This window comes from Patiria miniata, unplaced genomic scaffold (assembly GCF_015706575.1).
Source record: "Patiria miniata isolate m_02_andy unplaced genomic scaffold, ASM1570657v1 HiC_scaffold_6, whole genome shotgun sequence".
In the NCBI taxonomy this organism is placed as follows: Eukaryota; Metazoa; Echinodermata; class Asteroidea; order Valvatida; family Asterinidae; genus Patiria; species Patiria miniata.
The window spans coordinates 13,213,922-13,237,166 of record NW_024037073.1 but is presented as its reverse complement, the minus strand read 5'-3'; the positions used below and the strand labels follow the sequence as shown (position 1 = coordinate 13,237,166).

Sequence of the window (23,245 nt, the reverse complement as noted above, 5' to 3'; positions counted from 1 at the left end):
TGCAGATATAGACGCATATTCTGGGTCAATTTTGACCAGGGAGTTTTTGCTGCACTGACGCATTGTATTTTATGGTTGGCCGATTAATAATTTAACGCGCTTCTATGTACTGAAGTTTATGGCTGGTATTAAATGCGCATTGACCAATTAAAGGCAAATCTGAACAATCAGATAATTTATATGAGTGTGGTGCATTAATCGGCCATGTATTGATGAGCAAATTTGATTCAAGCGGGATGGGGCAACAGGTTGACAAGATGTCTTCACAGTGACTGTTGAAGGGTTTTACAAAATGTACATTGGCGCAGAAACAGAAGGGCTAAACATCCAAACGGTAATGAGACGTTCACGTGATATTTACAATCAAATTTAGGAACCCAGTAACCTTTTAAAAAAATTGTGGGCGGGAGGTAAAGAAATCGGAAGAAATCTGATTTTTTTTTAAGACCGAAGTCGAGACAATTTTCGGATCTGTATTTGGAACCTTGGAATCCAATTATTATTGACCTTTAACTATACTCTCCATCCGTCCCTTCCCAAGGGCGGATCCGGGGGGGGCAAAGGGGGCCATGCCCCCCTACCAAAAAAAAAACGAAACCAATTTTTTTTTTTTTATGTGACATCGCAATAAAGGCAGGCAATGAGTACACCACCATCTTTTCCTCAAAAAAAATTGGTTAAAGTGGTCAGAAATTGCCTCAGATCGCACCACAGAGCATCTAGAATCCAAAAAAATTTCGGGGCCCTTAAGCGGGCCCCGAACCCCACGCCGTAATTTTTTTGACCCACTTTTTTGGGGGACCAATTTTTTTTTTGGCCCCCCCCCCCAAAAAAATTGTGTTCTGGATCCGCCCTTGTCCCTTCCTACACACAAAGAGCAGCGCATGGAAAGGCCAACCCTTAATCTAATTTTATCTCTGGATCCCTCTCCCGAATTTGCCATCGCCGTATGACTGAGTCATAAAGATGGGTTTTACTAGAAATGGACGTTCGGGCCAAGTTGCGGTAGACATAATAATGAGAAATACTGTGCAGTATCAAGTAATTGACCTAACGCGGTACAATGTTGGTGAACGAATATTTGTTAAATCTAGCACGGAAAATGACATCTAAAATAAAGTTCATTTATTGCTGATGAGCACTGCGGTTTTATTATGCCACCAGTCACCGTTCAATGTTTGTTGTCAAAACTTTAGCAGATATCCAGGCCCGTACACACTGTGCAGAACCTTAAAGGGCCATGACATGAATTTTACTTGGGAATAAATTTCTGTGCAACTTTCTAATTTTCTTAAATGTATGAAAACTGCTTGGCATTCCTTTTTGGTGAATCTTATTGAAAAGTGCACTTCTTTAACATTTAAAATTCTTTTCCCGACAAGTGAGGGCGTTGTTGCTGTGATGTCATTTCAGGAAGACATTTGTTCAGTTTAGGGATTTTCTGTTCAAATTGTGGACCCAAAATTTGCTCATTGAAAATATTTGTGAGAAAACTTTGCTCAATAGCCTACTGTCGTGTACTGAAACAACGACAAATCGCCAAAGAAAGAACATTTACTACAGCTGGAAAATTTTGGTGCTGAAATAGCTGTAACATTGAGGTTTCTACCTGAAATGACATCACAATTTTGCTCATGAATATGCACATTTTCATTAGCAAAAAAGCACCAAAATGCCCTTAAAGTGATAAAATGAAAATTGAAAATAAGGTTAAAAATGTGCATATAGTTACAAGGATTGTGTTAAAAAAAAATGCATTTCATGATCCCTTTAAACCTTTCCATGGTGGCGCGCATAGAGGGGACTTATTAATGTTGCCAGACAAATCTCAATTATGCAGTTCATGTTTTACGGGCCTGGATGATTTCTCTTCGTCTCAATAAAATTACTTTTTGTGCTTGAAGTGCCATGGCCAAATCCACTGGAAAGCTGTACGTCGAAAGGACGAAAATAAAAATGTAGTGCTGACGCACGTGAAGGCTTCTGTGATGATTATTTTGTGTGACGTCTATTGCCGCTATAAACGGCATACTTCTCTCCCTCCTGGGGATAACATGAAGCAAAACATAAACAAGCTGGCGTTTTATTTTGTAGAAAAAAAGACGTACAGGAATATAGGCCTCTGCTTGATAAATACACTATTGTGTTTCGACAGGGATCCACTTCTTGAAATGCAAACATATTGAAAATCAGAGAGTCTGATAATTTGGAGTCTAAACCCCTTCGAAGCTAGAGCAATTTATTTTTGTGAGCTGCGAGTTTCCTCGTTAAAAGCGGAAGAGACACCAGTGTGACAACACTATACTTGCAGGATAGTGCGGTTCCTCATTTTCGGTGAGAAGGCATTCATGGGTCATACAGGTCGAGTTCCAAAATACTGAATTGTATTCTCTTTATTCTTAGCTGGGCCCCAAGAGCACAAGATCCGTTTAGAGTTGGGAGCACATGGTGTGCTACCCCGTGATCTTATGGCTGCGTCAGTGCAGTAATAATACTTCGAAGACTTTCCCTATACAAAACGAAGGCGGCAGTTGCTGAGTTTTTGAGTAGTCTTTCCAAGTCCCAACTCCACCCAAAAAGCTTTAATTCGAAAAGGATAGTTTATTACAATGTTTGTGAAGCCAAAATAGGGGCGCCCGATCGGCTGCGATCCGAAATGGGGGCGCCCTTTTATTTACCAATATGCGAGGAAAATGACATTCAAGAGAGGCATGCCAAGAGAGGGCGCTATCAAGGTCTGCTGTATCATGATTGGCAGTGGAAAGTGAGCGAAGACAATGGTTCGACTAGAGTCGTTTGCACTTTAATGTTACAGCGCATGCGCAGTTGCGCACTCTTTGACACCAACCAACCATTGGTTGACTAATGGTGGCGCGAACTTGCCCCAGGTTAGGCCAAAAAAAAAAAGTCTCCGGTTTCTGGTATGGAGCTTGCCCAAAAAAGTGGTGCGGCGACGCGGCTTTTTTTTTTTTTTTTCCCCCTGATTTTTTTGCTTCAAATGTTGGCTGATGACTGCAAAATGGTGCCCGACTAAACTTAGTGCAAATATATGGGAGTCCAGAGAGGCCACATAAAGCTTATTCTCGACCATAACCCAATCTAAAAACACGTTAAAATTGTGCAGCAGCAGGATTCTATTCAAACCAGTGAGTTTGGCGGTTTTGAGACATCATCTTTCATTGAAAAAAAAAACCTTTTTCATTTTGCCGACGCGCGTGGCTACGGCGACGCGCGCGCATACCAGAAACCGGAGACTTTTTTGTTTGGCCTTAGTAACATTTATTTACCTTTATACGCATGTGTGAAACATATCACGTGATTGAAAAAAAAAACATGTCGTGTGATTTGAAATAATTGCATTAATGGTGCGTTCGAGATGCATACACGCGTGTAAGAAGTAAAAAGGCGAGAAGGTTCAATTAGCCATCACGTGATACTCGCGTCTGACCCGATGTCCGCGGCTCGCGAGCGGGTCTATCCGGGGTGGTTGCCTGTAAATGACGCCACTGGACGACTGCGTGGCTAGCTACAAATACACTGAAGATGGGGTGGGACTTGAATACGAAGTAAGTACATACAATGGAGAGATTTATGATGCAAATATTCCCAATTACTACATTTGTGATATTTCAGGGCATAATTATAGGCTACCGGTATCTAAAAAATCCCAAAAGTTATATTTTTTTCTTAAATTGTAATTAAATCAAGTCCAACTGATCGATGAAATAAAAATCACTTTTCCCCCATTATTCATGGCGTTTGATGATTTTTGTTAAAGGGAAGTCAAGTCCGAGAACCATTAAGTTACCAAATGACGCATGCGCATTATTGTCATTGCCAAGAGACGAATCCTTAGTCCCACCCCAACATTTTGTTTTCGATCTGCCGGTGATTGACAATGCTACCCAAATTAGTTTTAGACGGCTGCGTTTCCTCCACGTTGTGGAGAAAGAGCTTCGCCGTCAGTCTTGTAAAGGGTAGTCTATATGGAATATCCCCTTGCACAGCACGGGTCTGTGATAAGCGAGCAGATTCGGCGATAAATGATGCAAAACAAGACCACGTCTTGACGTCGAGAGTAATTGTTGTATTAAAAAAACATGTTAGCCTATTGACCAATCAACAGCTCAGTCCAAATTGCTGATCGAAATAACTTCACAAGTTCTAAATTCGACTCTGATTGGCTGGTGCATAATGGCAGCAGCGTATCCAGCTTTTGATGGGGGGGGGGGGGGGGGGGGGGGCGGCAACCGCACATGATCCGCACCGAAATGTACACATGTTATGTTCCCCCGACACTTGGCCCCCTCAAAATAAAAAAACCGGGGGGGGGGGCGCCTGGTACCCAATGGGGGCGCTCTTCAAAACTGACCATTATTACGCATACTTTTCATGGCGCATTGAAATGGTTGTTGAGTGAGTTTTCTTTTGTGGGATTGATGTCAGAAAAACTCTATAAAAATTTATTTAAATCATTGCTGACAAAAATAAATTGTAAAAAAAAACCCCTGCCCCCCGCTGGATACGCCACTGCATGATCATGGGCATTGCCCACAATACAGTCGACTCCCGTTAATACAAACTCAGCTGGACCTGTGTTTAATAATATACATAATTTCCAAGGCTTTTTGTTTGTCATAAGCAGAATTTGTATTAACAGTGTTTGTATTAACGAGAGTCGACTGTATCAGACGTTGGTTACAGAGAGGGCTCCGTTGGACATGTCGACAACGGGTGATACTCATACTATGAACAGATGAAAGGGCTGTTGTAGGGTTATGAGGAAAATTGGACGTAAAAGGGCGCCCCCATGGGACCGACATAATGATTATATTTCAAGCAACCGAAGACAAAACAAGATGTTTTCAAGATGAAGTGTATTTTTAAGGGATTCTCTGACCCATGTCTAATCGCATATAATTTTATGAATACAAGTATATACAAAGTTATAGTCTAGTACGATCTATCTCTTCTTTAAAATTAAGAATAAATTGCAGGAAAACAAGCTATTATACAAAGCTGACTTGAAGCGTTGTATATTTTTAATTATTTTTTTCTGAAGAAAATAACACATTTGTCTGGAGGCTGTTTTCTCTCTGTCCAGTAGACGGCAGGCCAGGGCGGATTTACATCATATCGAATAGTGATCGGTAGCAGTTAACGTTTTCATCAGCGTTATTTTGTTAATGTGCAATTGTAATGTTCAATGTTAATATTTCCCTTTCTGAAGTAACGAAATCAGGTTCAAACTTAAAGTACACACAATTGAAGTAATTGCCAAAGTCGCTGACGCAATTTAGCCATAAATTGACTTGACAATTGTTCCTTCAGCCTAATCGTCTCTGATCAGAAAAATAATACAGTACTGGTCCGAACGTTGATGGTGACTGTTTATTGGGATCAAAATCTTCACGTTTTATAAGTCGAAGTAGTAACAGTCGTTAACAGCCGCGAAGTCGATACGATCAGCTCCAAGACGAGTGACGTCATTGAGTTGACACGTCTTTTCTCGCTTGCTGTTCTGCCAAAGATTAAAGGAGCGGCATCGGGGATCGGCACGGCACGCCCAGCCACAGGCAAGCACGCCCTTCACCGTCAGATTTTTGATGTCGTGGTGGAGGAGGCATTGCTGGGGGACACGCCCGGCGGGACCGGAGAAGGTGTGGTAGGCTGGTGCCGCAAAAACCGGCATCTCACAGGCTGCCGATTTGCGATCATTGATGATATCGCATGGTACATCATGGCGCCAACGTCCTTTATTGTAAACTGTTATACGGGCACAGTTCATCTCGTCATTGACGCTTGGAAAATCTACAGCCCAGTCGGTGTATTGTGCAGCCTGACCCCCGCACATCCAGACACCCTCTTGAGCCGCATCCGTACAGCCAATCCACAGACCTTCAGCGCCTTCCACCATCGACTTCCAGATGAAGAGGTTTTCCTCTCGTGAATTGGGCACAACGAGGCTGCTTCCCGGCCGGTTACAAGCCTCCGAGGCCTCAAACCAATTCATCTTGTCAGGGAGTAAGATGTAACAAGACTGATGCCATTCGAGCCATCCAGGCGGGCATGATGCGGGGAGGGCCTGTGAACGTAGTAAACTTGCGGAGATCAAAAAGAGTATGCAAGGAGAGCTCGGTGTAAACCACGCCATGCCAGAAGTGCCTGGCAACTAGAACTCAGACTCAACAAAAAAATAGCCAACTCGGTATACAAGTGACGCATCACTAATCGTAGCCGATGCATCCAAGACAGCAGTTTTATCGGACTGTATACTGTTGTCAAGGAGACTGGTATATTAGCAAAACAAATTCGCTAAGTTAACACTTCCCAGTCAGGAAAGGACATCACCACTGAACATCATGATAACGAACGTGACCATGACAACAGTTTTATCGGAGACTGAGTGGTATACAAAACAACAGACATTCAAGTCTATAATATTATAATGGTTCAAGTACGCCATCTCATCAATCAGGATACATTCATCATTATGAAAGAGCCGAGTATGCCACTTAGGTTGATTATGTTGCTTTATTTATCTCATGGTGAATACCTAGCTACTCTCTTGCAGCCAACAAAAATGTCTTCACTTTTAGAAACAACTCAAGAAATTGAAGCGAGTTTTACACTACAAATCGAAGAAATCGTGTAGATCATTATACTATTTACACCTTATATTCAAGAATGGGCGGCACCCCCCCCCCCCCTTGGTGAATTTCAAACCGTAGGTACCGATTGAAATCCCCCCATGCGCACACCCACGTACGTTACATATCAGAACACACAATTTTTATGTTTATTTATTGCACACTACATGTGCGTAAACCCCGTGTCCGGGGCCCGGTTGTCGAAAACAAGAATGGGCGTCAAACGCGCAAACATGACTTGTATAACGTACATTTGCAAATGTACGTTATACAAGTCATGTTTGCAATACAACGCATTTCGGTGGTAAGATGACGTCCAGCACTGCTTCCCCCTTTTGAATTTTGCAAAGAAGCCCCCCCCCCCCCCCCCCCAAAAAAAAATCGCCGCTGCCGCAGTAAAATTTGAAAGCAAAAAAACCCCCCAAAAACAGTTTCAATGATTACCATTAATTAACCAACTATTCCCAAAATCTATTTATACCAACCACCAACCAAGTTCCCTGAATTTCTGTACTTTGGCGTTATATCCACGAATGTAACTTAAATGCACTACAGTTATTTCATCATAGCGAGGCTCTTTCCATCCAGGAATACGATAATCCAATCTACCATCAGGGTATTGGTTAGGATCCAAGGTCTTGATTTTCAAACCGGGGACCTCTTTCTGTATTTCTCTATTGATCAGGCGGTTTAAAACTACTTGATCCATGGTATTCCGATCCGTTGTATCTAGCAATTGCACCCATTCCTTAACCAGACGAAGTGTGTTCTCTGTTGGCCGATAATAGGCGAAACCGGCACAAAATATGGGTCGTTTGGGAGGTTTTTCCTCATTATGTGCGGCAAAATCAAACTCCCCCTCAAAATCTTTGAAGGGATCTTTAACCCAAAAGGTGTCGGAATCGGCAAAGAGCACTGCCACACCCGACTGGAGGAACTGCAATATGTACCGTGCACGTTTCTTAATGAATTGTTTGTACGTCTTCGTGCCAATCAACAGTTTCTTGGAAGTAGTGAGTCCCGTATCGGTCATCTGTACTCTCAGGCCTGGATATAATTCACTTCTATTGGTCAAGTAGCTATAAGACTGCTCGTCTTCGGCGATCAATGTTATGTTTGCAGAGGACGTTGTTCTCTTGATACTTTCAAGCAGGTTTTCGGTGAGTTTTAAGAAACCTGCGTTCGTTGAAGTCAGTACGACGATGGGTGGTCCTGGTATGGCGGCGTTAGTCACGTTCATTGTTGGCAGGAAAGCTGTTGGCAGGAAAGCTGTTGGAGGCACAGTCTGTGTCGAACGTGTGGATGTCTTGACAGTTACCATTGAAATGGACAACTGGCGAGCTGAAATAGTAAAATGCATTATCACCTCATGTTGTTTTCCATTAATTTGAGAGAAATTGCAGCAATTAAACTCCGATTTTTGTCCCCTCATAAATCGTAAAACTGCACACCATGAACAAGAAAGGGCAACTGGGTAAGACAAGGAACGCAAAACGCACACAATTCCATTAAATCGAATCGAAATGGCTATTCACTGGAAGTCTTTTCTTGCATCTGGTTTACACAATGGGCAGGATATTAAGCTGACTAACTCTCCTCCCTCGAGAGAGTGCATACCCGAGACAACGTCATAGTGGACGAAAAAAATTACAGATACTTTTTTACTTTGCAACACCTATTTATGTCTGGCATTGAAATTATATAAAGGCAAGGCTTGATTGATCTTAAGGAAAGTTTCCCGTACTAGGACTCAACTTTTTAAATTGATTTTCAAGTGCATAAAAGTTGCAACCTTTATGGTTATTTCCTCCACTTTTCCCTCCTCTACTCTCACCCTCTGCTTTCCTTTATTCCTATTTCTGAATCAGTCATTTACTTCATCGAGATTCGACTTCGGACTCTCGTTTGAAACGATCGCTTCTTGTTGCAATCTTCAGACGTATTTAAGGTATCCATCGAAATAAGACTAATGAATATTGAATAAACTAAATATTCATGAGAAATTAAATATTCATAATGACGTATTGCACTATCATCGGCCGGTTCTTGCGTTGTGATGTCATGCGTACAATCACTATAGGGTTAGCTGCCTCCAATGTTAGTTCTGCACGACGTGTGAATCCAAAATGTGCTCTAAAAACACACTTTTTCATAAAAATTATTGGCATTGCCGGAGGTTCATGGATTCGTCTTGACGGTGAAATCACAAGTTAAGGTGAAAAAAGATGTGTTTGGCGGCAGGTGAGTGGTGGCCTAGTACGGACAACTTCCCTATCTTAATTACAATAATTAGGAAAAATGACAAGCATGACGGGTATTTTTCCGGGGAATAAAAATTTACATTGCATTCAGACATACCTCAAAGCTATCGCGAACATAATACCGAGTGCATGACTGGGCCCGTCCGTCGCAAGCTAATTGGAAGGTTAATAATGAACGGTTTGCGGAAACACCATGTGCGAATAATTTCTCAACTAAGAGAATGGTTCTGAAAAGAACCAGAGGTATAAACTCGACGTTCCGGTCAGTATGCTCTATCAGACACTCTCCTGAAGACCGTCAGAGCATACTGACCGGAACGTCGAGTTTATACCTCTGGTTCTTTTTCAGAACCATTCTCTTAGTTGAGAAATTATTCGCACATGGGGTTTCCGCAAACCTTTCATTATTTAGTCTCCACCATGCAAAGCCTCAAATCTTACTTAATTGGAAGTTGCGGTCTAACTTTGACCGACGATCGACGTTGTAATGCAACTGCCATGAGGAAGGGCGAGGCTTAGGCATATACAGCCAATGGTCTACTCACCAGTAACAAGAAGGCAAATGAAGCAGGTGATGCTCCAAATAATTACAAGTTTTCCACGAACTTTTGCCATGGTAACCTTGTTCATCAAACTGTGAACACGTGAAACTGAAAAAAAAAGGAAATCAATCAATATAACTACACGACTTTTTCATAATACACAGGCAGAAAACAAAATTAACTAGCACACTTAATAAATCGCAAAAATAAAAGTATACATGAAAACCTAAACAAAATGAATTTCTAGGTTTCCCAACAATTTTAAAACGTTTTTCGTTCCAGTCCATCAATTCATATCAAAATTCTTCCAATTGCAGATGTTTTTGGCAAAAACCAGTTTTAGTCATTTATCATTCAGTTGCAGTCAAAGTTTGATCGGCCTATTCAAGCACTAGGTTTGATATTCGTCAATACAGATTGAATTCGTCTGATATTTAAATATACTCGTGTGAGGCTTTAAATCATTACTGAGTTTTCAAGCGGAAATCGGCTCATTCGTTCGCATAGTGTTATCAAACGAAGTAGAATTAAGCAGCATACAGTACGCAGGCCCGCCTGCGATTTTTGTTCCAAACGAGATCGGACAATGTCAAAAGAAAACGCTGGCTCTCCGTTATGTATATTTATGATGTCCAGTGCTTTAGAAAATAAGTTATATAACAAGGAATAATGGTGTTTAAATCACCGACGATTGGCAGCTGATTCGTGGACTGGTTGGAAGTAGTCCTGACTTCTAATCATACTGGTGATCCGAGTTCGAATATCAGTGAGCGGTTTTCACTTCTTATTTTACCTTTTAAATAACTTAAGCAGAGTTGTCATGACTCGAGTCAATGTCTCGACTCAATTACTCGACTCGAGTCACATTCGGAGTTTTTGGTGACTCAACTCGACTCGAAATTCCCTTCGGGCAAATGACTCCACTCGACTCGAGTCACTGCGAGCAAATGACTCGACTTAACTCGACTCAAGTCCCTTATCAGAATGACTCAACTCTATCGAGGAAGGCTAATAAGACCCGAGTCCCAAAAATAAAAGCAAAGATATTTGCAATGACTTACGCCGGTGACGCCGGTTTTTGTACACTGCACATTAAAATGTTCGCGAATAATGTATAGGCTACAGCTACATACGTGGTATGATTAGCGTACCCATTAGTTGATTTTGCACCCCCTTTTTATTTTCATTAAGTCAAATTTAAAAGTCATTAAATATGGTGTCACCATATGTATAGTCACCCCAATGTCAAATTTTAAAAAGCGAAATTACTATCTCTCTTGTGTTTATTTATTGTATACAGTCTCGTTATAACAAACTCTTTCGGACCTAGCCAAATTGTTTGTTATATCAGAATTTTGTATTAAGAGGAACATCAGTCCCATTCATTGTGCATATAAATGCACAGTCGGGACCAGGGCTTTGTGTTTGTTATAACCAGAATTTTGTATCAACAGAGTTTGTACTAACGAGAGTCGACTGTAGTGTTCAAATATTTGTGACTCGAAGTGACTCGAGCTAAATACTTGACTCGACTCCACTCGACTACACACTGTGACTCGACTCGACTCAACCTTCTTGACCTAATGACTCGACTCGAGTCACTTCTTTAAAATGACTCGACTCCCAAAATTTGTGACTCTCAATACTGTGTATGATGAGAGTCCCAACACGTAAGGTATTGAAAACATGCAATACAAGAAAATAGACTGGCACCTAAAACAACCAGTCCAACACCGCATCTTTAGTATAACATGATCAATCAACTGTGCCAAAAGAAACCGTGTGGCATGAACCGGGACCTTCTCTCTATACACATTTCTCCATAGTCAGCCACCAGACTAATGACACTGAATGAAGGGGTCAGTCTTTTCAAATAGTTGGACCATGGTTGGACATGCACCAGTCTAGTCTTTAGCCTCATTTTGAAATCACTTCTCTTCCCTCTCATGATGTGCAAGATATCGAAGAAATGTCTCCTTTAACAATTGAATTGAGCCTGCAAACTTGGTTGGAAAAGTACTGAGGACCTTTTCTTTGCCCAATCGACTTTTTGAAGAAATTTGCTGGCTAAAGAGTGAGTAAAGCGGCCTGATTTGCCCGTTTCAGAGCACTCCGGGTTCCAGTCTAGGTCAGAATGATCTGGACCCAAATTCACAATTTTTTTTGTGGCAAATAGAGTTTATTGAGAAAAACTGAGTGTTTCATATCAATGGTTATTACCTCAGGTTGTCTTCCACAGGAATTTTTAATTTTTCAAATTAGTGGCTGTGGTGAGGAGTTATGCCATTCTCATTGAAGTGGCTCATTTTGCAGTCCGCACACGGAATTGGGTTTGCCTTTTTTTTTTAATGTGTCAATAACTTCAAGTGAGTCAGTCAACGCTCAATGGTCACCTTGACTATACGTTTTTATTGATACCACTGCTTCTCATCAGTACGCGATTTCCATAAATTTGTTGAACCATGGAACCGTGGTCAGAGTGCTTTTGGGCGTGTTTTTTTTTTTTACCTTAGTCGTCCGGCGTTTTACTTCTTTCCTAGTGCGTTTCTTAAAAATGGTGCCGAAAATGGATTCACACGATACGTTCACCATTATATTATATTTATGTCCAACATACCAGCCTATAACATATCTCATTTGAACTTATTTTGATAATTGCTACATATCTTTTAAAATTTTCTTCCATTTTGGGAAAGAATGCTGCAACCTGACGCTACTTCAGCGGTTGTGCACAAAGTCTATGGAGACTCAAGACAATTTCGAAGTAAACAACATTGAAACTGTTTCTGGTTCATGTCTTACTATCGTTTTTGCAACGACTGACCTTCTTGAGATGATATATGAAGAAAAAAGCAGCGTCAGGTTGCAGCATTCTTAATTTCCAATTTGGGTCGAGATCATAGTGTTCGGGTCTACCTACCTGCATCAGCACAGCGTGGGATGGGATCGTCCATACGTTTTCGATCTCCGTACAGGACTGTCATACGTAACATGCGAGCGGAGGGCAGAATTCCGCCCAGCCAAGACATGCATGAGTGGTTCAGAAAGGTACCTTACCAGCCATTTGCAATGGCCGATTTCTAAAGGTTACGTAATATTTTTTTGAATGAAATAACATGCGCTGACGCGTCAGTGCATATGACCATGAGGTAGGAATAGAGACACAGGTGGCGAGATATCTGAAAATCAATATCTCCTGTTTGAAAGATGTGACCATATCTTCATGCAACTTTCAGGGATTGTTTCCAGTGGCGCACCCAGGATTTGTCGGGGGGGGGGGGGGGGGCTCAAAAAAACGTTGCCCAAAATTGGCCGCAGAAAAAACTTCGAGGCTTTTTTTCGGGGACGGACTATTTTGACGTTGGTGGTGCCACTTACACCCCTATTATACTACTCGAATATAGGCCACAAACTTATCACCTAGGTCAAATTGTCGGACAAAAAAAAATTACCCCCCCCCCCAAAAAGGTAAAAATTGACAACCTCTTGGCGGGGGGGGGGGGGGGGGGAGGGGGCTTAAGCCCCCCGAACCCCCCGCCCCCGGTGCGCCACTGTTTGTTTCCCGATCATTTGTTATATGTTCAGTATTTTTCGTTTAAATTGGAAAAAAAAAGAGGCTTGGGTAGGATCCATTTTTCAAAGCTATAGCTCTAGCTGTAGCTGTACAAATATCTGAATCACTTTTCTTCGTTTTGTAAGACTTGCGTGATGGGGTAAAAAACTATGCACAATTTTCCAATTAATTGAAAATGACTTACTATCTGCATAAATTCTTGCACAGTGTATAACTATATCCACCACGAGCATAATGACATTGTCCTCAGCGCAGTTCCATTTGTGTAAAGAAATTAAGGTGAACATTTAGTGTTTTCCCGCCTAATTATTCGCCTGTGAATGCTGAAATCCATCAGATTTATTCTGCATGTTTCTTTTTTTAATCAAGAGCCAGGCAAAAGATAGAACGCCCAGTGGGTGCTTCTCAGTAATAAAAAATAGGCCAAAAGTACGTCCGCTGAGCTCAGGAATAAAAGTAATACACTCAAATTCTTCCATATTTGAGAGTTCTGAGAGCCATGGAATTGGGGAATTGAAGATAATATGGCAATGCACCTCTGGCCCTGACTTAGGGCTTCCAATTCGGAGCATTTTGGGTGCAATTGGGGCCGAAAGAGGCGATATTTAGACCGTTGTGGAGACTTTTGTTTTCAAGATGGCTGCTTTTCCATGCACTTTGGGAAACATCACTCGTTTCAGAGGTCGTCTTTTTTGAGGTGAACATTTCTTGCAAAATCAATGGTCAACCCACCACTAAAAGAAAAGGAAAGATGACATGTGGATCATCATTTTTCTGTGCAGCCTGAATACCTGTGAGAGTTGTGAGTATTTAAAATTTTTGAAGTATGGGGATTTAACACTGGTGTCCATGGGAATATAATTTATTATTTTGCTTGGGTGTACCCCTCTGTTTCAAAGTCAGTCTGTGAACTTTGTAGCGCTATACGTACAGCCAGCAGTGTCGTTACTGTCGTCCTCTATTACAAAAAGACTAAAAAAGACAGTTGACTGGCCCGGGGCACATTTTTTTCCCCAAACGAGATCAGACAATATAAAAAAAGGGCGCTCTCTGCAATATGCATATTCATGATGTCCAGGGCTTTAGAGAATAAGTTCTAGCACCGAGGACTGGCAGTTGATTCGTGGACTGGTTGGAAGTAGTCCTGACCCCTAATCTGAAATCAGGATCCCAGTTCGAATCTCAGAGAGCATTTTTCACTTCTCATTTTACCTTTTAAATGACTAAAGTGAGGAAGGGACATTTTCACAAGACGCATAAAGCCAGTGGGTTTGTCTCGTGGAAAACAAGGCATTAGATATGCATGTAATGGACCAATCGAATGTCGTTTGGGAAAAATAGATTCGCGGCGGGGGGGGGGGGGAAATAACTGAGAAAAAAAGACATTACCGAAGGGAATTTTACTGAGAAAAAGAAAACATTAACCCAGAGGGATGGAAATATTAAAATTACTGTTAAAAAAGACAATACTTGGGAGGGAGGGTTCTTAAAAAAAAGATAACATAAGCTGTGACAAAAGAAATGAAAAGATAAAAAATAAATCATGAAAATAACTCAATAAATAAAATAATTAATTACCGAGAGAAATTGTGACATAAAAATGAACTTAAGAAAGATGATAACTATAAATGTGGAGATGTGAATTGCAAAAAGTAAATACATGCAATAAATTAAACAATTGATTATTTTTTTTTTGGAAACCATTTACATTGTATTGATTCAACTAGCAGATTTCGTGTAGTAAACATGATGTTTTACAGATTTTGCAGTGCGCCCTCATTTGACTCATTTAAGTTGCGCAAGCTCGAAGCAAGATGGCGTCTTTACTGCGATCGCCGAAAATTCTTCGTGTTGTTCCTGAGTTGTTGCGAACCATTCAAAGACAATCGAGTACCTTGGGATCATCAATAGGGCGCCAGACGTTGCGAAGATCGGTTTTACCTGTTCGGGAAAATTTCAGGTATTCAGCTTATCTCTGGTGAAGTGTCGAGCCGAAGACTGTACACAGGCACCATGACACAGGGCGCACGTGTTTACAATGTACTTGAGCCTGTGCGTGTGTGGGCGTAGTGGGTACCAGACTTGGGCCTGGAGTGCTACGTGCAAAACTAAATCAGGCCAATTTTACTCACTCTTTGGCCAGCAAATTTCTCAAAAAAATCCGTTGGGCAAAGAAAAGGTCCTCAGTATTTCACCAACATGACCAACCAAGTTTGCAGACTCAATTCAATTTTTAACATGTTTATGTTTAAAGAAGGCAGTGGATATTTTGCCGGAGACGGCAAACCTTTAGTACGTTAATTTGCCGGATATGCACTGAAAATCATGAAAATGCGCAGTTACTGTGTTTTTGTACCGTAATTTCCTGCGGATAAGACGCGTCTTATCTGACTTTCTAGACCACAAAAACATCGCTGCGCCTTATCTACAGGTGCGCCTTATCTGGTGTCCCTTGAGTTCAAAGTGACGGTCTTTGTGTGAAGAATTCTTTCAATGCCGCAATCAATAATGCGGTCAACCAAGGCTCAACTCTCCAGACATTGTGACCGTATTTTCATTCCAACAATGCCGCGATGTGTTGATCCCCCATGATCGTGCTTTCATTCCAACAATGCCACAATGCATTGATCCCCCTTAGTGATCGTGCTTTCGTTCCAACAATGCAATACAAACGTTTTTCTTTGTGGCCGTTTTTTCATTCCGAAAATGCTGCAATCAGAATTACTTAAACGTTTGGAAATCGCATTCACTCAAGTTCTATTGTGTGAACGTTGAGGGTGTTTTTTGCTTCGAAGTCTGCTTTAGACTTAGGATAATATGAAGTACTAATGTCAACATGACAATCGGCATCATTTTGAAACCGAAGTCAACAAGGTTCCTCCATTCACCGCGTTTTGGTGTTGCTCAAAGGTGTGCGGTTGGTTTTTTCTGCAAGCCTGAAGATCAAGATGAAAACAGTGCGAGTCGGTAAAAGCGGCTCAAGAAAGCGTACTTCCGGCCCGAACGCCATGTTATGCATACAGAGACCGCACGAACCTCAGTGCACGTGTGGCCGAACATTTTGTAGAAACACGCTGCGGTGTATCATCAAGTCCGAGCGGTAAAATCTCGTTAAAATATATATTTCAACGGACAAATACATACACAGAGAAGAGAGATCACGTTCTGAGAATTAATTTGCGGAAATTCTCTTTCTCCACCGATGTATGTTATTTTCTACGATCCAAATTCGTCCTGATACGCTACTGTAGTCATACACGGAACATCATGGTCCGGTACCGTACGTAGGCCGTAGTCACTGGTTCCTGGCCCACATCATAGCTTCGATTCTGTAAGCATGCGATGGGAACCAACGAATACTGATGGCACTGCTGCCGCACAGAAAATCGTACAGCGGCATGGCTTCGACGACGTGCATCACAAATGCGTCAGAATTACAGGCCTTTTCGTCAAGATTTAGCGTGTCAAGATGAAATAATATCGTGTAAACGATTATGTTGTGCATGCAAATGGCGTGTGTAATATTACTGTGCGTATCGGCGGCTGAAAATGTGATCGGCAATTTGTTTTCTGTGTACGGTGAGTAATTATTTATACTGACACTGTGACAGCTCGGTTACTTCTCCCACGCGGTCTGGGTAAATTTTCCCGTGTCGAAAGTCCAAGTGCGGACAGTGGTCACATTTGACCATTTCTCATTTTACTATCGTCTCGGTAAAACCTTCCAAAAAAAAAATCCAGTGCGGACACGGCTTAATTCATCCTCCGAATAGTGTGATCGTTCTAAGGCAACACAATGGCCCCTTTGTGGCGATGTACCGACACCGGGTGACGCCTGGTGTTCTTCTGTGTGCGGTCAAACATGCGTCTTATGCGGCGGTGCGCCTTATCTGTTGGCGTTTGAATTTTTTGGGGTGATTTTAGGGACCTGCGCCTTATCCGCCGCGCGCCTTATCCGCAGGAAATTACGGTACTTGAACATTTTCCGGTGATAAATTTTAGTCTGGCTCCATGCCAATATTATTGTTGTAACTTCGTATTCACAAGATGGGAATCAGACCATTTTATAATTTCAGACTTTAGGCCTATTTCCCTTTAAAAAAAGTCCTCCAGAGCCACAAATCTGAAAAAGAAAATGTGATACTCTGCAATAAAATGTCTGAGACATGTAAAAATAATAAAAGAAGAATATTCTTATTTATTTGGGGATGGGGAAAAAAAACCTTAAAAGTTGCAAGGGACGGAATCGAACCCGGGTCATCCTGTTCACGAAAGCCATAGCTTAACCACTGCACCAAATGTGCTATATGACATTTGGAGGAAATTTAATACATCTAATAATTCAGCCCTATCTTAAAGAGTACAGCGCCCTCTGTTGATGTGGATTGCCGTCGGCAAACCTTTAGTAAACGTTAGTTTGCCGGCATTACCTCCGGCAAAATATCCACTATTTCATAAATATTTTGAATATTAAACTAAAGATCAGAATTACTTCCAGCAGTGTGAAACAAACCTTAGAATTTAGAAAGACCAATTGAAGTTGCAGAAATGCTCATTTTTTTCCCACCTCCAAACTCTCTTGTCGCAAAATGTTCGGCCTCAGTATTTCACAATTATTATCTTGATGTGGATAGGTACCCCTAGGGTGGGTTGACGTCCCTAAAATGTCAAACAAAAATGTGAAATTTACCAGAATTTCGTTCTCAAGGATCACAGGAGTCTCGCACTCGGCCGTCTCTCATCGTTTGCCGTTGACTGAGGGCACTATAATTCTCTTGACCAACTACAGCGCGGCTTTCATTCCGATAGTGTCTCCGTGCCTCGTGCGATGAATGAAAGCCGCGCTGTAGTTGGTCAAGAGAATTAAAGCTCAACACGAACTTTTTTGGCCCAAGTTAATGAACATCACAAAAGTCAGAATGGTTTATCTCAATGTTTTTGCTGTAGCACAGTCAAGTGCCTGGCTCAACGTGGGCCATCACTGCCCCTAAACTCAAACCCTCTCTGCTCCTTCACCGTCTGGTATGGTCTCTTAATCTAAGTACATCCCACTCCCTCACTCACCGCCCTTGGTGTGTTTTCCCCATATTTTTTTGTTGTTAAAGCTATAGTCCATCATTTGCAGCCATCCGAACAGTAACTGGCGTACTTATTGTTGAAAAACAAACTTGGTTGAAAGATAGTAAGGGAACTAAACTCCCTGTGAAATTATCCCTTCTGGGAAGCTGTCATTTTGAAGTAATCAACGAAAGAAGGCATTTCCAACGGTGATTCTTAAGAAGCACCGTAGGAAAATTTAAATTTGTAGTTCGTTTTGTTATTCAGCGCAGCGCGCACAAGTATTGGAACGACGCACACGCGCGCGCGGTTGTTATAATTCGTCGGATCAGTGCGCTACGTCGTGTATAGCTGCAATTCAAAACAATTCAAAACATGATTCAGTAACTTTTGATTTGAAATTGAGATCTTAGAATGCTGTTTTTCTCGGAATGTGCAGCTGAAGCTTAGCTGAAACTTCATCAGGTTAGTTGTTCAGTATCCTTCATTAGATTTTGAACCCTTTTGTTGCTTCAAACGAACAAAATGCACAAATTACAAATGATGGACTATAGCTTTAAAGTGCATAATTTAAAAATGTCCTTTTCTGCAGATTGGCATCAACCTCCTCTATTCTGGCCCAGAACCCACAGAGCCACGGTCACGTAGGCCAGGCAGCCAAAGCAGACAATGAGTTCCGCGTGGTCCTACGTCGTCTTGACGATATGGTGCGAAGGACGGGACGGATCACAAAGAACCAACTCATGGTGGTCTTTGATGAAGTCTGCAAAGTGGGTAAGAACTAAACATCTTTATGAGGCATTAAATGAGGCATCCTTTGGGCCCAAGGTTACACTCATATGAAATGAGAGAGGATTTTATGACGTGCTTAAAGATGTAGGCTACTGTCTATGCTATTCTGATTTCTGCATGCAAATCTGATTTCTTTCTCTTTCAAATGACGTAATTTCCCACAGACCAGCCACGTGCATCGGCATTTTGAGCGTGAACTTGCATAATGCACATCAGCTGCGTTGTATTTCGAACACATTTCGAGCAACAAGCGCGCGTGTTTGGAACATTTTCAACACTGCGCAATGCGTGCTTGAAAACGTAGTTGCAGTTCTCCTACAGAGATGGACGTCTTTGAGAGAGCCCTTTTACCTTCACCTTGTGCTTTATTTTAATGAAAAAAAACACCTGATTCTGTATTTGGCTGTCAACAATCCTCTGGAAAGAAAAAGACTTTGGCGCACAAATAGATGCAACCTGCGAGTAGACTGGTTCCCGGTCCCTTCTTTATGGATGTTGATAGGGGCAGGACTGAGTCTACCCTGTAGGGTGATTTTTTAATAACATTCCTCGATTTTGTGTGTTCGATGCAACATCGAGAAGAGAATCGCATTAGCATTACGAGACAAATGGCAATTTTAAATTAAAATGTACGAGGTTTTGCCTCACCTGTTTGGGGGGGGGGGGGGTTCACCGCCTGTGAGCTGGTACACTTTGCAAGTGATCAACCGTGAACAAACATGTGGACACACTCAAATTCACACCATTTGCATGTTATAAAGAGGTGATTATCTAGAGTGATAGCTGGGATAAAACACAGACAACACCTCTTTAACCGCATTTTTATTTGAATATTTATTTGTTATTGCTTTTGGTAAAGGTTTTGTTATGGTTAAGATGCTTTAAAGGGAAAATACAACATTTGCAAACATCAAAAAATAAAACTACCAAATCATTTTGAAATACCTTGCTGGACTGTTAGTGAATGACAGTGTAAAGCATCCTGTAAAGTCATGGCACCTGGTATACTGTCATTTTCAAGAAAAGTGGTATTTTTGTATCAATTTCCAACGCTGGTCGGCCGACCAGCGTTGGAAAAAAATGGCTTTTTTCAAATACTGGCCCCAATTGACCATCGCACTTGTTTGCAATCGATTACACACCTATGAACGGGTACAAGCCAGCTAGACTGGTTCCCTGACCTTACAATTCCCCAATGTATGTAAACTGCTCTGTTTCTTCTTATATGGAGTCAGGGAACCAGACTACAGGAAAATGATTGTTTTTCTTGGTTTTTATAGCATTTTCGAACCCAAACCTCAAAAAAGTCAGTGTAAATATATTTGCTATATATTTCCAACCCCCCAATTCCATCCATTTCTGAAAATTACAGCAAAAGCAAATGATGTATATTCCCTTTAACCTTTGTATGAAGTGTTCTGTGAGCAATATTCTGATCTGCTCATGAGTTTACTGAGTGTATGTGTAACTCCTTCTTGACAGGATCTGCATCCCCAAACCAGGCCCTTCTTCTGATCAGGAGTTGTGGATCTCTGCTCCCTGAGGTACCGTCCATTGAAAGGACAGAACTGGCCCACAAAATCTGGGACAAATTGGCCACCATGGGTAAGCTGACTTTCTCCTCATCGTGCTAAAATATGACTTTTTGACATTACCCCTAACCCCCTACTGTCTTTTACTTAAAGCACTGGACCAAGTCCGCCAAAAGCCATCAATCACACTGCTTCCAATGCATGCTTTGCTTTAGGCCTCCAGGCCCAAGTCCATCACACTCCTTCAATACTTGGCCAAACCAAGCCTACAGGACCAATCCATCCAAATGGGAGGATGGCGTTTGATGGAGTTGGGAGGTTAAGATTAAGAGAATGTGTCCTGCATTTACATCATCTTATATCAGATGTAACAGGGATACAGGGAAAAAAATGGACCCCAAATTTGTGGAATGAACCTCATGCCAGAGATCCAAGCAAAGCAAATCATTGCCCTCTATAACTCCACTTCAATGCATATTGCAAATTGAATGCACCTGAAACAGAAATTGGGTCCATATTGCGCCAGATTCCAAATAAGTGACCGAAAATCCCCTGAAGCTGAAATACATGTAATTCAAAGTTGAGGTTTGAAAAGCCTTCAGTAATCTTTCCCAAAGTTTAGTCATTGCTTAGCTCAATGCATGACTGCCTCTTTAACAGGTGTAACCTACGACGTCAGCCACTACAATGCTCTCCTCAAGGTGTACCTGCAGAATGAACATACTTTCTCACCCACTGATTTCCTTGCCCAGATGGAATCCAAATCGGTGGAGCCCAACAGGGTATGTGGTCTAGATAGACTGTCAGTTATTTTTCACCAACAAGTATATTGATATCTAAACAAGGGTTAACTAAGAAGAAACAAGTTTTCAAGTTTAAATCGTCACCGACACCATGAAGTAACACCCATCTACATACCAGTAAAAACTAGCAATCGGAGAAAACGGCAACTAAAGTTGAACGCCTTCTAAAACAACACTTTGCGTCAAAACGACAGAGTATTTTCAGTTGGGTTTCTCGTTGTGGACACTTGATGAATTGAATTTATTAAATCTGCTGTTTTTCTTCCGTTTGTGTATTAAATAAACAAAAAATAAGAGAAAAAAGATGAGTGTTAGTTCGTGAAACCGAAAAGGCTGCGAAACTGTAAATGTTCGTTTTCACGAAGTAACACTCTTCAATGTATTCAACACGGGGAAAGTGCAACTTCAGGTCAGCGGGCGCGCTCTCATACAACTTATTACAAGAAGAGTGTTACTTCGTGAAAACGTTTTTGCTCACTTATGAGCAGAGTGCGCGCCATGCATTGCAATGGTAAATGGAACTTGAGTGTTACTTCGTGAAAACGAAAATTGTCGTTTTTGCGCAAAAGTTGCCATGGATACTTAGCGTAATTATTAAAGTAAAGCTCTTGAAGCTTTGAAACTTTGTGCAACGGTAGACCTTGATGAATAATGTTTAAAAATCCAAAAAAACTTAAAATTGAAAAAAATATGGTTTAACGTGGTGTCGGTGACGAAATGCGTGGTTGGTATGTTATGTCAGACCATTAAAATAGGATGCTTTAAATATCTGCTATCATGGAAGAATTGTCTTACTCCCTAGCAGAAGCAGGTAAAAAAATGTTTTTAAAAGAAGTAACAGTTTCACTGATGAAGAAATAAAGAACATCATTATATATAACTTGAAGATCATAAGTTGTTATGCTTTGAGAAGTTGTGACCATGAAATTCAATATAAGATTATGTCAATTACATTTTCTTGAATGGTAAAGGCCCTTTTAAGGTCCACTGTGTGTTGGCCACTCAAAGAAGGGATACAAAAAAAGGAAGCTGAGAAAGAGAAAATTAATAAATGTTTCAAGTAGAAAGATAAGAATTGATAAGAATAAGAATTAAACATGTACTAGAACAGATTATAATCCAGGGGTTGCATGGAAACAATTATATAGACCTCATGCCCGACAGCCATCTTAGAGGGCGTTATTGTCATAGTTACACTGTAGTAATAAAACCATTTTCCTCGAAGATGGCTGGTATAAGGTCTAGTAAAAAAAAAAAATATAATGAACTGCAGACTGTAACCTACTGCAGTGATCTGAAATTATAGAATGGTATACAACTAAGGCCAAACCAAAAAAACTGGTGTGTTTACGGTAACCCGAACGACCTGGAATTTTTTCGGCCAAATTGCCGACCTCAAAACTTTTTATTGCCATTTTGAAGGTTGATATTGATCATTTTAAATGAACAAATTTCAAACATTTCAACTACTTTTAATTATTTGCCACGAACATAAACCATTTTCCACACTTGAAACTTGCCATGATTTGAAACAAACATACCTGTGTTAAACGTGCGAAAATCGCGACGATCTCAAAACTTGAATTCTCAAACTACATGAAGCACGATTATTTTTGCACAAACACATCGGGGTGAACTGGTGCGCGTGCAGAGCTAGCTCATTTGAATCTGATGCATAAGGTCAAGTAGTGAGCAACAGCCAATACGTGATTTAGGTTGTTTATGAAATACATTGTACGGACTCTTTCTTGGGATATTGGTCATGCATATCACGTGAGAGGGTTTAAAGGGAATATACAACATTTGCAAACATCGAAAAACAAAACTACCAAATTTTACGAAATACCTTACTAGGATGTTGGTAAATGACAGTCTAAAGCATCCTGTAAAATTATGGCTCCTGGTATGAAGTCATTTTCAAGAAAAGTGGGATTTTTGTATGAATTTCCAACGGTGGTCGGCCGACTACCGTTGGAAAAACCTAACTATTTTTCAACTACTGCTCCAAATTTACCATTTTCTCAGTCCAAATT

General features: G+C 41.1%; 3 protein-coding genes across 3 annotated transcripts in view; 1 reads left to right on the top strand and 2 right to left on the bottom strand.

The window, feature by feature from the left end:
• Nucleotides 1-4,859: 4,859 nt before the first annotated feature.
• LOC119743109 (perlucin-like protein) lies at nucleotides 4,860-6,376 on the bottom strand. The gene has a single exon (XM_038219462.1). It carries the CDS (start codon nucleotides 6,152-6,154, stop codon nucleotides 5,417-5,419), a length of 738 nt encoding a protein of 245 aa, XP_038075390.1. The 5' UTR covers nucleotides 6,155-6,376; the 3' UTR covers nucleotides 4,860-5,416.
• A 139-nt stretch (nucleotides 6,377-6,515) lies between these two features.
• Nucleotides 6,516-12,508, bottom strand: LOC119743108 (UDP-D-xylose:L-fucose alpha-1,3-D-xylosyltransferase 1-like). Its single transcript, XM_038219461.1, has 3 exons — nucleotides 12,374-12,508; nucleotides 9,457-9,561; nucleotides 6,516-7,991 (listed from the first exon to the last, which is right to left on the bottom strand). The coding sequence occupies exons 1-3, from the start codon at nucleotides 12,480-12,482 to the stop codon at nucleotides 7,126-7,128; spliced, it is 1,080 nt and encodes a 359-aa protein (XP_038075389.1). The 5' UTR covers nucleotides 12,483-12,508; the 3' UTR covers nucleotides 6,516-7,125.
• Nucleotides 12,509-14,797: 2,289 nt separating this feature from the next.
• Nucleotides 14,798-23,245, top strand: part of LOC119743106 (leucine-rich PPR motif-containing protein, mitochondrial-like) — a 50,695-nt gene continuing 42,247 nt past the window's right edge. The window contains exons 1-4 of the mRNA XM_038219460.1: nucleotides 14,798-14,987; nucleotides 18,678-18,859; nucleotides 20,360-20,482; nucleotides 21,070-21,191. Of these exons, the coding sequence (XP_038075388.1) occupies nucleotides 14,842-14,987; nucleotides 18,678-18,859; nucleotides 20,360-20,482; nucleotides 21,070-21,191 (573 nt within the window). The 5' untranslated portion in view covers nucleotides 14,798-14,841. The remainder of the gene's footprint in view (nucleotides 14,988-18,677; nucleotides 18,860-20,359; nucleotides 20,483-21,069; nucleotides 21,192-23,245) is intronic.

What these genes read in the sequence shown, in the direction of transcription:
- LOC119743108 (XM_038219461.1), bottom strand. Translation starts at nt 12,482, where the DNA reads ATGTCTTGGCTGGGCGGAATTCTGCCCTCCGCTCGCATGTTACGTATG. An exon ending in CCCACGCTGTGCTGATGCAG is followed by an intron (nt 9,562 to 12,373) that starts GTAGGTAGACCC and finishes TTTTTTTTTCAG; the next exon opens with TTTCACGTGTTCACAGTTTG. An exon ending in CATTTGCCTTCTTGTTACTG is followed by an intron (nt 7,992 to 9,456) that starts GTGAGTAGACCA and finishes TTACTATTTCAG; the next exon opens with CTCGCCAGTTGTCCATTTCA.
- LOC119743109 (XM_038219462.1), bottom strand. Translation starts at nt 6,154, where the DNA reads ATGGCGTGGTTTACACCGAGCTCTCCTTGCATACTCTTTTTGATCTCC.